The sequence below is a fragment of the Gracilinanus agilis genome, chromosome 3 (genome assembly GCF_016433145.1).
Source record: "Gracilinanus agilis isolate LMUSP501 chromosome 3, AgileGrace, whole genome shotgun sequence".
In the NCBI taxonomy this organism is placed as follows: domain Eukaryota; kingdom Metazoa; phylum Chordata; class Mammalia; order Didelphimorphia; family Didelphidae; genus Gracilinanus; species Gracilinanus agilis.
The window spans coordinates 336089332-336102875 of record NC_058132.1 but is presented as its reverse complement, the minus strand read 5'-3'; the positions used below and the strand labels follow the sequence as shown (position 1 = coordinate 336102875).

The window sequence follows — 13544 nt, the reverse complement described above, 5'->3', positions numbered from 1 at the left end:
CCAGCTGTGTGACCCTGGACAAGTCACTTGACCCCCATTGCCCACCCTTACCACTCTTCCACCTATGAGACAATACACAGAAGTTAAGGGTTTAAACAACAACAACAACAACAAAATCTTGAAAAAAAAATCCATGTAGCAAAACAAACCACCACATCAGCCATGTCCAAACGCATGCATGTCTCATTTTGTTCCTTAAGTGTCTTAAGAGTAAGGGTCTATTAAGCCAATCTTTTTTTTTAAACCCTTACTTTCTATCCTAGAAACTCTATGTCAGAAGAGCAATTGGGATTAAGTGACTTGCCCAGGTATTCATAGGTAAGAAGTGTCTGAGGCCAGATTTTACCTCATATCCTCCTGACTCCAGGCCTGATCTTCTACCTTCTGTGGTGCCTGCTGCCCCTGAGTCAGTCAAAGTAACTACCTTCATCAGATGAATCAATCAATCAAAGGCTTTAAAGTAGATGTAAAAAGTTCTTAATCAATTTGGAAAGACAAAAGTCATTGCATGGAATTAACTGATGCTATACAGAGTAAGTGAACTGGGATTAGTTGAAAAGATTCAGTCATACTCTAACAGGAATAAAACAATAAATATAGCATTTGACTCAAGTGGTGAAAGCAATTCTGGCCAACCTCCTCAAAAAAGAGAAGGAATCACCTTGCGTGGAAGGGAAACTCTTCTCCCCTCCCCACAGACCGGAAGTGAGTTTTGAAGGGTAAGGGAATACAGACTTCCCAGGGCCTCTTAACAATATCTCCAGAACCAGAGCAGCTGAAAGTGGAAGCAAAGAATAAACCAGACACACTAAGGAAAGGCAATTTCAGTTCTCTCTAAGGATAGCCAGCAGAAAACTACCCCTCACTTAAGAGAAACTTCATGAAGACCAAGAAGAAAGAAAAGGATATCCTACAATTAGTTGCTGTGAGTCTATCCCTTTTGCCACCAGAACTCTCTAAGCTTGAGCCTACTTTTCTTTGGACTCTGAATTTGTGGGAAAGTGGGACCAAAGTTTGAGCAAAGGATTTGTACCAATTTTCTTTAGCAAGAACCCATTTTTAAAAGCCTTACTGATATCAACTGGTAATCATGAAGCAAGCCCACTGATAAAGGCTCATGAGCAAAAAGCATAAGAAAGATGTCTCCCATACCTCAGGGTTTCCCATAAAATCTTGAGCAAAAAACCAACCAGCCACACTCTGGAAAGCCAACTTTCTAATGTGAACAGGAATATAGGATAACAACAGTGTCAAAGAACACACTACAAGTTTCACTGCCTCTCAGGCAAGCAATACCTATGATACCTCCTCTTTAGACCTCTAAAAGTATGATTATTAATGGCAGTGATCATAGTTCTCAAGTCTTTCAAAGTTGTTTTTCATTACATTATACAACACAATAAACATTTATTGAGCACCTAATGTGTTCCAGACACTGTGCTAACCACTGGTAACACAAGAAATAGAAAAACAGTTCCTGCCCTCAAGAAGCTGGTACCATGATGATGGTGGAGATGGGAAAATAATAATTCACTAAGCTTGTGAGCCCTCTTTCATATAGGCTTTGGGAATAGTCTTTTGCTCTGCCCTCCAATCAGATGAGCAGAGTCCACTTATATAAATTGTGCTCCTGGTTCTGCTCTCTTCATCCTTCCTCAGTTCATATATTGTTCCTTGATTTGTGTGAAAATATGTCTTTCATTATTTTTTATGTCGCAATAATGTTCCATTACAATAACAAAAAGATCAATTATAAATATTTTTATGGATCCTTTCCTTTGACCTCTTTGAAGTATAGGCCTAAAAGTATAGGTCTTTTTAGGTAAAGGTTTTTTAGATCCACACTTGGCTATCTTAACCTGAAGTTTCCATCTCTAATGTTTACCTTAATATTTGTTCATTCTCTAATGGTTACAAACATACCCCAGATCTCATCCATCATTAAAAAACCCTCACTAGATCCCTTCCATATTGGCAAGCTATTATCCCTTTTTTATTTATGATACTATTTATTAATGTAAATATTAACTATTTATTATCCCCATTATCCCAAGTTATTTTGTCTGCCTTTCACAAAACTTTTCCCAGGAAAAGTTCTCTATATTCATTGTTTCTATTTCCTCTCCTCTCACTCATCAATTCCTTGCAAGCTGGTCTCCAACCTCACCTAAATGAAGCTGTTCTCTCCAAAGTTACAAATAATCTATCCTTTAGTGGACAAATGTAATGACTTTTTCTTAGTCCTCATCAGGAATCTCTCTACAGCACTTGACACTGTTGGTTACTCTCTCTCCTGCTTCTCCTCCTATTTGTCTGTCTTCAAAAAGCTTTTCCCAGCCTTCCTGAATTTAGTGCCCTTCCTCTGCTGATTATTTTCAATTTATCTTGATCTTCTCTTGTTTGTACACAGCTGCTTACATGTTGTATTCTCCTTTTAGAATGTGAGCTCCTTGAGAACATAATCTGTCTTTCACCTTCCTTGTAGCCAAGGAAAATTAATGTTGAATTACATTATTTATTAGGAATATTTCTATGTGAATTAATTCATTTTCTCAAACCCCCAACCTCTAAAGATCAGGTAGTTCAGTTCTCAAGCAAATGTAATTAATCCCAGGCCACTAGATGTCTAACCAAACCAGGCTGGGAACTTCGTCTTTTGTTAAAAGCAGGATGGTTACTTATCTATAAACAAGGATACCCTTCCCTGAGACATTCCAAAACACAAGCCCCTTTGTCTTGGCTAAACATATCATCTAGATTTGAGGTTGATCAGATCTATAATAGGGGAAAGAGCCATTGAAAATATGATTGAGACAACTTATATATTTCCTAGGCTTGCTAGAGTAAGCTGGGTTTTATAAACAACCTGACATTCTATTTCTTAGAAAGAAAGGTAGGTCAGTCATGTTTCCTTCTCTAGCTTAGTGAAGGTGTAGGAATCTATACACTTGAGAAGTAATCTTTTCCTTCCCCCTTTCCCCATGAAGTAATGGAGGAGAAAGTGAGATCTCCCCATGAAGTAATGGAGGAGAAAGTGAGATCTCTAAGTTGACTTTCTCTTTTAAAATATCTACCAATATAGACTTCCAGGAAGGTCCAAAGAATGAACCATCAGGCCAATCAGGAGGAAGATACACCCTTAGTATAAAAGATGATAGAAGGATACACCATTTGGTTTGGCATTTTTTTCTGCACAAAGGCACCTGTGATTTACCCATCTTTTTTAACAGATCACATGCCCCTATTAATAAATAATGTTATACTCAGAGAAATGGCCTCTATTTATTACTGGTTAAAATTCCCTGGGTGCTACATATCCCTATCATTTAGTCCGGTGCCTGGCACATAACAGGTAAAATGCTTAATGACCTGACTTTTCATACCCCATCCCTTAACTGTAGGTATATCAAAGGCTCTATCTTGGGACCTTTTTCTCTTTATAATCTCTGCTCATAGGTTCAATGACCATGTCTTATACCAATGACTCCCAGATCTACAATTCCATCCCTATTCTCTCTCCTGAACTCTAGTCCCATATCACTAATCACTTATTAGACATTTCAATCAAGATATTCCATAGATATCTCAAATTCAATTATATCCAAAACAGAAATATCATCTTTCCCCCAAAGCCTACCCCTCTTCCAAACTTTCCTATTTCTTTGAAGAGCGCCACCACCCTTCCTGTAACCATCTCATTTAAGTGGCATCCTTAACTCTACACTCTTCCTTTACTCCCTATATTCAGTTGTCTTTCCTATCTCCACCCACTTCTGACATGTACTCTGTTACCCTGGGCAAATGTATTAACGGTTAAGTATTCTAAGGCAACTCTCTATACCTAAAAGTTGCAGATAAGGCACTGACTTACACTGGTACTTCCATCTTTCTCCCAGCAGCTCTCTTCCTGCCAAGGGACACAAGCCCCACAGCTTAGAAATTTCTCTGGTTTCATAATTGTTTCTTTCATCTTGCCAAAAGAGCACTATGCACAAGGCTGGAGTGATACTTATGGAGGTCACAGATAAATGAGACAAAGGTGAATCCATTAAGCTTTGAAATTCCACTCTGAGACTAAACTGTCTGACTGGTAGGAGAATGAGCACAGCCTCAAATAGTTAGATTGCTCTTATCTTACTAGCCAGATACAAAGCAGATGCAGCCAAATCTGCCCTCCACCCTGGAGTGTACATATCCTTCTCTTCCTTTTTTCCACATATTTGCTCTGGCAACCATAATAAAATCAATACTACCAGTGCTTCTAGAAAAAAATATAACAAATATGGCTCTATTCATCATCTCTATAATTTCCTTCCTTCCCCATATATGTTGTCTTCCCCATATATGTTATTCTTATAATAGAATAAGCTCCTTAAGGATAAGAATTACCTCACTTTTGTTTTTATATCCTTAGTGCTTAGTCATTTAGTAGGCACTTAATATTTTTCATTGATTTACAAAGCCTTTGAACACCCAGCACCACCTCTGAGCTATAAGAAGGCACTAAAGAAGAGATTTGGTATAAATAAATATATCAGTGCTCAAGGCTAAGAAATAGCTCTAAGATATACCTAATAACCAGGAAAATAGGAGAAAAATAATCACGTCTGCTAGTTGGATCCTCACAGCAGAAATTTATCAATGCAGTGCATATAGTACATATTGAATAAATATTAGGCCACTTTCAAGTTCACAATCATGAAGATTACAGTGTTTATACACAGAATGGCCTTAATGCCTTTATTTGATCTGTTCATCTGTCTTTGATAATACAAAACTATAATACTAATATTACCATTACCATCTTGATTCTGATTCAAATACTTCATATTTAATATGCTTCACAAACTCAATGTTTCTGATATGACTAGAAATCTCCATGTCTTCAAAGGGAAAAAAAGGCCCAAAGATACTTACATTCATAAAAACATCATGAGTATAGTTGTCTGTGTCTGCATCCCAGAAACATCGAGCAGCCATACTAACCAGCCAAAAAAGAATTAGGAAACATCAATATGCTAGAAATCTGAATTATAATTGATATAATGTTTGGTCTTTGGTTAAGTTTTCCTTAAGACATTCTTATATAAGACTGGCTGAGATGTTTGTGAATGGCTTTTAAAGTCAATAATACCCATGTTTCATACTGAATTAGTCACTGCCCTCTGCACACTGGACAAAGGATAATGAGAACTTTAGAGCTGAAAGGGACACAAATTAATGATCAAAGATCTCTGTCTCTGGATATAGAAAGACCCAATACAACATCTAATTCACTTACATCATTTTATATATTTAAAAAATTAGGTCCATAAAAATCAGTTGTTTGCCCAAGGTCACACAGTTCATTACTGGAAGATGCAGAAATAAACCAAAGAATTCCTAATTTCTAGATTCGGTGTTCATTTTACCAAACCACACAGCCTTCAAAATATCTATACCATTGGCTAAACTCTGTTAAACATAGTCCAGGAATATAGAAAAGAATTTGTATCTCACTAATCCTAAGGCAAGTTACACTTCTAACAGGTAAACAGAATTTTCTGATTTGTTTCTATAGTGCTAAAAGTATGTTAAACCTAAACTCATTTGGTCCAGTTCATTTAATTCAAGTGTTATTATCTGACAGCCAGTAAAAATTTAAGCTACTTTTCAGGTAAAAATACATGTCACCCAAGTTCTCATTTTAAAAATGTCAATCATGTGGCAGAGTACTATAAAGCAAATTTTCCATGAGAGAGAGGGAGATAGAAATGTTGTGAAGGTAGAATCAATCAGACCGATTTACTTGGGGGAAAAAGAGAGAGTTAGAAGTCAAGTATAACTCTGGTGCTATAAATCTACATGCCTCAAAGGATGATAGTACCCTCTATAGTGGTGATGGCAAACCTATGACACGTGTGTCAGCACTGACACGCGTAGCCATTTTCAATGGCACGCGGCCACACGCAGGCCATATACAGAGAAGTATGGGGCCACATGCTGAAGATGAAACATTTGCTGTAAACTCTGTGCACTATAGATGACAATTCTACCTATATTACTTTACCTATTTTAGTTTATTAAACACAGTTATGTATTACAATTATACATTTTTGTTATTTAAACTATAAATATCATGAAATTATGGTTTTTTTTTCTTGAAGTGACACACCACCCAAGTTACACTCAATTTTTTAGCGAATTTTGACACGTCAAGCTCAAAAGGTTGCCCATCACTGCTCTATAGAAACAGAGAAGTTAGGGTATAGGGAAAGGTAAAAATAATGTTTTCTGTTTTGAACATGTTGAGTATGAAATGTTGACTGTAAATCCAGCTTGAAATGTCCAATAAGCAATTGGTGATGTAGGAGAGCCCCTTAAAACCCACATTTAATTGTGGTTACTATTCTGTACCAGTAAGAACCACAATTTCTTTTCTTTTTTTCCCTTTATGTTTTTTGTGTAATTTTCCAGTAGTGTTTTTTTATTTACTCTTTTTTAAAAACTATTTGTTTATTTGAAACCCTTACCTTCTGGGTTAGTATCAGTTCTAACACAGAAGAGCAGCCAAAGAAAGAACTGATGAAGTCTGGTTGCAGACTGAGACATACTATATTTCACTTTACTTCTTCACTTTTATATTGTTCGTTGGAGTTCTCTTTCACAAAATGACTAATATGGAAAGATATTTTACACTATTACATATGTCAATTTTTATCAGATTGCTTGCCGTCCAGGGAGGAGAGAGGGAAAGGCAAGAATTTAGCTCAAACTTTAAAAATCATTTTTTCATGTAATTGAGGAAAAAAATAAAATTTAATTTAAAAAAAAAGAGTAGCAAGGGCTAGGCAATTCAGCTAGACAATGTCTGAGGATAGATTTGAACCCAGATCCTCCAGACTCCAGGCCTGGCTCTTTCTCCACTGTGCTACCAAACTGCCCCTTCTCATTCACTCTTATAAAGAATCTTGTTACCAGGCAGCAAACTTAATATAATCTCTTTTGGGAAGCCCCCAAAACAAGAAGTGATGGCAAGGACTTACTTTACTCCTTCACCTCTTTGTTCTCCAATCACTACTTGTACCACCATCTTGTATCGGTCAAATCCCATTTCTAAAAGGGAAGAAAGAGAAGAATATGGAGTTATAAGCAATTGAAATGACCTGTTGAAGATAAATCTACCTTAACACCACCATAAGCAGCAGAGCAGGAAGAATAAATATAAATAAATAAGCTATACTTATCAATCAGTCTTTTTCTCAGTCAAAAAAAAATAGTAAAAATTTTTACAGTCAATTCCATTTATATTTACCCAAGACACTGAAGCTATTAGAACCCAGATAATCAAATCATAGAGTATATTCATCTTATGATTATTCTAGAAAACTATGTCTAATTCTGTTATTAAGATGACAAAAGCAAATCAGTGGAAAAGGAATGGATATATAAAGTGACCCAAATAACCTAGAAGTTACATTTTGCTAGAATAATCAAATCATTTCAAACAGAAGTTTTTGAACTGAACTATAATTTATTAAAAGACTTTCTGGAAAGTACCATCTGAGTACTCCCGAAAGTACCATCTGAGTACTCCCTATTCAATGCTTATGAACAGTTACATTCCAATAAAACTGAACTGTCAAGATTTTAATCTAGAAACTTGTAAACAAAGCAGTTTTAGGAAATATAATTGAACCTTGCCAGGGCTTCAACTTTCTATGTCGGGAAATGATACCAATAAAAAACCAAACTCTATATAAAGAACATTAAATGGAGCAGTCAAACATTACCCTGGCTTTCAATATAAAAAAATATGAAAAATATTTTTAAATTAACAACCTAGCAAAAGGAGAGGAGAGTAGAGGAAATGAAAGGGATACAGCCAGACAAACACAGAGTTATCTTTGTCAGGACCAGGCCAGGCAGGTACACATTTACCAAGAAAGGTTAAATTTTAAGACTGAATTCTGTCAGTTCAAGAATTTGTAATCTTTAACAAATTTAGAATAAAACAAAGTTAAAGCAACTTGCTTTGGAACCAAGTAACACATATTTAATGCCTATGGTGAACAAGGCAATATGCTAGATAATGTAGGTTAAAGTATAAAACATAGTCCATCCCTTGAGAAGTTTATAAATTAGATAAAGAAAATGAAACAGAAGTGAAACAATAGCTAAATAACAGATCAATATAATATGAGATGTCATAAGGCATACAAGATTAATTGCCAAATGAATGGTACAGAAAATCAATGCTACAAAAGTTTTTAGTTTTCAGTAAGGGCTAGAATGATCTCAAGAAGTTTCATGGAACAAAGGACTGGAAATAAGTCTTGCAAAATGACTAAAATTGCTGTGAAGCAGAACCCAATTAGTAAGAAAAGCATGAACAAAAGCAAAGATAGGAAAGCTCAATGAGTAAACCACACAAACTGGACTAGCATTCAAAAAGGTAAGTTAGAGATCAACTACAGATGGCCTTGAAAACCAGAACAAGAAATGTGGCTTTTTGGTAGAATTATAGCTTTACTTTGACAATAGTCTCAAGAATACAATGATCCTGTTAAAATAGGGTATGTATTTCTGGAGGAGAAGGGCTCCCTCTATTTGACATGTCTTCCCCTGTAAGAGAAAGACATCTTGTCCAACAGTTATGACTAAAAGTTTGGCTTGATCTATAGAAAGCACCCAAGACTTGAGAATCTTGGGCACAAAGGGGCCTAGAATTTAAACTTGGGTAATTCAAACTGCCTCCTGTAGTAATGCTTTTTTCCCCCTTATCCTTATTCTTTCCCACACATTGCTGGCTGAGTAATAACCCCATCAATGTGCATTACTTACAGTTTCATCCAAATTATTTTGGTCAACTAAAATTGATAAACATGTACCTGATGAACCATCAGATTCCACAACAAGGATATGAAAGAATGGATAAGAGGGAAATAAAATATTCTGAGAAATCATCATGGCTACCTTTTAATTTATTTTTGATGCTCTCTGACAAATACTTTGTGAGGGCAGGCATTTCAGCTGGCTCATATTGAGCTGTTGCCAATTCTTCCTTGAGTATGGTGTGGATGCATTCTTTCACCGTAGAGGGTCGAAACCTAAATGAAACAGAAAATCAACTACTATCCATTGAAACTGGAGATTATTTGATCCAGGACTTTATAATCTCAACTTCATTTCATGAATCCAACTTTATTCCATCCTTTACACACTTTTAATACATTTAACTCTATTTCATGTTCTTCAATTAAAGAGTTTAGGTCCATTTAAATAAATGAATATATCATGTGGTATGCCTAGTTTATAAATGGGAAAAAATGAAGCCATAAATAATCACTTTGCTTATTCCAAAATTTGGTGACACTTGAAATATGAAAGGTCTTGACATCCAGTTCCATGCTGGTATCAGGTTAAGCATAGTCAGCCTCAAAGTACAGAAAAAGGAGAATAGTTATAGATGTACTTTTTATGGTGTTATTAAAAGTTAAAACAAAATCTTACATATATGAAAAACAAAGAGTCCTGATTTTATTTATATATATATACATACACACATATGGTTATACTTGGTTTCATTTTGTCAGTGTTTTTCTTTATATTTGTTAACATTCTTAATTTTAAAAACCCTTTTTAAAAATATTATCATTAAGTCTCAACTCTTTGGAATATGAGATCAGAACTCCCAGGTTCCTCAATTTCATCACATATAAACACTCTGCATCAAGTTCTGTGTCCTAGTTAAGAGAAGGAAGAGATTAAAGAAAATTTTGCTAAGCTACCTGTGCTAAATTTTAATAAGCTAGACAAAGATTCTATTCATCCATTCAAATTTAGTAAACAACTATATTCACAACACAGTGTTACCTACTAGTAATAGAAAAAGATAATCTCTGCCCTTAAGGAAGCTTTCTCTCTGGGGTGAATAAGACAAATATTTAAATAGTTATAATACAAGGCAAATAAAGGATGATGGGGAAATGAGAAACCTAGAGAAAATAGGAAAACTAGACAAAGAATGCTAGGTGGTTCAGTGGATTGAACACTGGGCTTAGAATCAATATTCATGAGTTTATATTTGGCCCTAAACATTTACTAGCTGTGTGACTCTGGGCAAGTCATTTAACCCTGTTTGTCTCAGTTTCCTAAGCTGTTAAGTGAGCTGGAGAAGGAAATGGCAAAACCACTCCAGCAAGTTGGGCAAGAAAACCCCAAATGGGGTCACAAAGAGTCAAATGTGACCGAAACAACTGAACAAGGAATGCGTTTAGCTGGGGACATCAGGGAAGGCTATACAGAGTAAGTGGATCTCTGAGCTCAGCTTTGAGGAATGATTGGGAGCATCATTTCAAGCATAGAGGCCTTGCCTATGAAAATTCACTTTCTAGAATGAAATTTGGTACTATGCTCCAAAAGTTACTAAACTGTGCATATGCCCCTTGACCTAGAAATATGATCTATACTAGCACACTAGACCCTATACACCAGAGATTAAAAAAGGGGGAAAGGATCCACAGCCTCTAAAATATTTATAGCAGCTCTTTTTGTGGTGGCAAAGAATTGGAAACTGAGAGGATATCCATCAATTGAGGAGTGGATGAACAAGTTATAGTATATGAATATGATGGAATATTATTGTGCTATAAGAAATGATGAACTGATACAAAGTTAAAATAACAGGGCCAGGAGAACAATGTATACAAAAACTATTATAACATTAATGAACTCAGAAAGCCTTAGTAACTCATCAGTACAATGACCAAATACAATTCCGAAGGGCTTATTGTGAAACAGACCTCTAGAGAGAGAAATGATTAAAGAGCCAGGAAGGAGAAGGAGGAGAAATATGAAGCTTGAGGAGTTCAGAGACAATTTGGAACAGATTTTGTAGGGCTAAGGAATGAATAAAAGGATTCCCTCACTACAGTGGAAGCCCAGTCTTAGTTGGATTACATGAATTTGTAGTTTATACATTCAGCACAGTAGTATAACTTCTTCCGGTTCTGTTCATCAGCACAGGACTGGAATTTGGCAAGGGATTTGAGAGTAGATGAGTTGAATTGGTTAACTCTACAGTCAAGATTGGGAAGGGAGGAAAGTCAGATTATTACCTAAGAAAATATAGAAAGATACAGAAACTAGAAGTCGCAATAATTTAACCTGATTGTCTCAAGTTTCCATCTGTAAAATGAGAATAATTTACCTTCCAAAGCAGTAGGTCAGGATGAAATGAGATATTTATGAGGTGCTTTGCATATAATTTATATAAATTAGCTATTATTAATAAACAATTTTTCATTCATTTATGTATTTGTCTCCAAGGTGGGTATGTAAACTCCATGTAAGTAGAGACTGTTTCTTTTTTGTGGTGGAGGGGGGATATCCTCAGTGTCTGGAACATAGTAGATACTCTAATAAATGTTGAGGGATCAGCTAGGTAGCTCAGGGGATTAAGAGCCAAGCCTAAAGCTGAGAGGTCCTGGGTTCAAACTTGACCCTAGATACTTCCTAGCTGTAAGACCCTATGCAACTCATTTAACCCCCATTGCCTGCCTGGCCCATAAAGCAATTCTGCTTGAGAACCAATACTCAGTATGGACTCTAAGATGGAAGGTAAGAGGTTTGGGGTTTTTTGTTTACATTTTTTCAGTGTTGGTTAACTAATGGATTGATAACCCTGGACAATATCCCCCTGGACACAACGAGCAAATATAATAAGGCCTGAGAAAGTTATGACTAATAATATAATGACAACTGTGGGGAGGGAGGGGGGAAGGGTAAAGGAAGGGGATTGGGGAGGCGAAAACAGGGAGAGGGAAAGGAAAGGGAGGAGAGGGGAGGGGAAGAAAAGAAGTGAGGGAGGAGGAGAAAGAGTAAAGGAGACGATGGGGAGAGGGGAGAGAAAGGAGAGGAGGAGGGGAGAGGGGAGGGGGAGGAAAGAGAGAGAGGAGGAAGAGGGGAGTAGAAAGGGGAGGAGAGGAGGACGCACTTCCCAGCCCAGCTAGGGGCCGAGTACGCTTTCCAACCGTGGCTTCCCGAGAGAAAATAAACCCCGTGCCTCAGGCACCTCACAAGTAAGGGCGATAAGCCGTCCTCTACTGCCTCCCGCAGGTGTGTCCACGACAGGACCCGAGCTTGCACACATTCCCCCCCTCAGCCCCAAATCCCTCTCCTCCACCACTGTATCTCCCATCCAACGGAGTGCAAAAGCCCGCTTATACCACCCAGAGATGATTGTAATTTTCAGGGCGAGCAGCTACACCTCTGGAATCGACAAATAGGTTTCCAATCAGAGCCCGGTTTATTGCTTTGTTAACTGACTCCAGACTTAATGGAGAGATGGAGTAGATGTTAAGACGTAGATTCAATTTATCCTGCGTGATTTTTGTGGGTGCCTCCTGCCAAAGATCTGGTTCTTAAATATTTCCCAACACACTCCGGCTCTTAACCCGAAGTTAACTGCCCCCGGCCTGCATGCAGGCTCTACCCCCCAATACCCGCCTCTGTTGGAAGATGGGCCGTAGGATGTAGGTGTTCTCCGACGCCACGTGGCTCTTGTCCTTGTCGCCCCCACCGAGAATGAGAGTCGAAGTGTGCTCGGTCATAATCGCGGGGCGCCGGGAGACCCGCGGCTCCGGGCCTGCGGCAGGATGGAAACCACGGCCAGATTTAGTCCCAGCGCAAGGAGACTGTCTCCTAGCAACGTGTCGTCACTTCCGTCCTGCCCCTCTGTCTTTCTTGGTATTCCTGTTGTTGGGGGCGGAGGGCAGAGCGCTTTGCGTGTGTGCAGTTTCTAGTGCGATTGGGTGTTGAGAGGCTCGGCTGTATGACTTTAGAAGTGGAGAGATGGTTGAGGGAGGGGAGAGGAGGGAAAGAAAAAAAAGGAAGAGAGGAGGGTAAGGGAATGGGAAGGGAGGCAGGGGAGAGAAGGAGAGGTGCAAAGCAGAAGGGGAGGAGAGGGTCGTGGTCCCTCCACGCCTGTGCAAATGCATAGTGCTTACAGCAGTGTTTAAGAGCAAAAGATATTTTTAAATTTAATTAAAATTATTTTTAAAATAATATAATAATAACTAGGGTTTATATGGATCTTTAAGGTTTGTAAACATTGTAGCATATATGTATATATATATATATATATATATATATATATACTTAGCAATCTTGGGAGGGGGATGTTATTATTACCCCCATTTTAAGAAGAAGGAAACCAGGACAGAGAGGTTAATTGACTTTGCCCAGGGTCACACAGCTAATAAATATGCAAATCAGAATTTGAACTTGGATCTTCCTCATTCCAAGTCCAGTCTCTTATTCGCCACCACTTAACTTACCAAAAATTTTTTTTTTTAAATCTAAGATCCTTAAAGGTCTCTCGGTTCTTCCTAGAAGTAGCTGTATATATATATCAAAGTTCAATCCTGTCTCTTACATTTACCATGTATAAGAACTTGGGCAGGTCAAATAGACATTGTTGGTCTCAATTTCCTTATCTATAAATGGGGATAATGATAGCACCAAGGTGTTATATAAATGCTATTGTTATTGGGAAGTGGTGG

At 37.5% G+C, this 13544-nt stretch overlaps 1 protein-coding gene across 1 annotated transcript in view; it reads right to left on the bottom strand.

The window, feature by feature from the left end:
* The window catches only part of PCYT1A (phosphate cytidylyltransferase 1A, choline), a 94452-nt gene extending 81803 nt beyond the window's left edge, over window positions 1-12649 (bottom strand). Inside the window, exons 1-3 of the mRNA XM_044670010.1 lie at window positions 12490-12649; window positions 8956-9089; window positions 7026-7095 (exon numbers count right to left, since the gene is read on the bottom strand). Of these exons, the coding sequence (XP_044525945.1) occupies window positions 7026-7095; window positions 8956-9089; window positions 12490-12593 (308 nt within the window). The 5' untranslated portion in view covers window positions 12594-12649. The remainder of the gene's footprint in view (window positions 1-7025; window positions 7096-8955; window positions 9090-12489) is intronic.
* Between the last annotated feature and the right edge of the window lie 895 nt (window positions 12650-13544).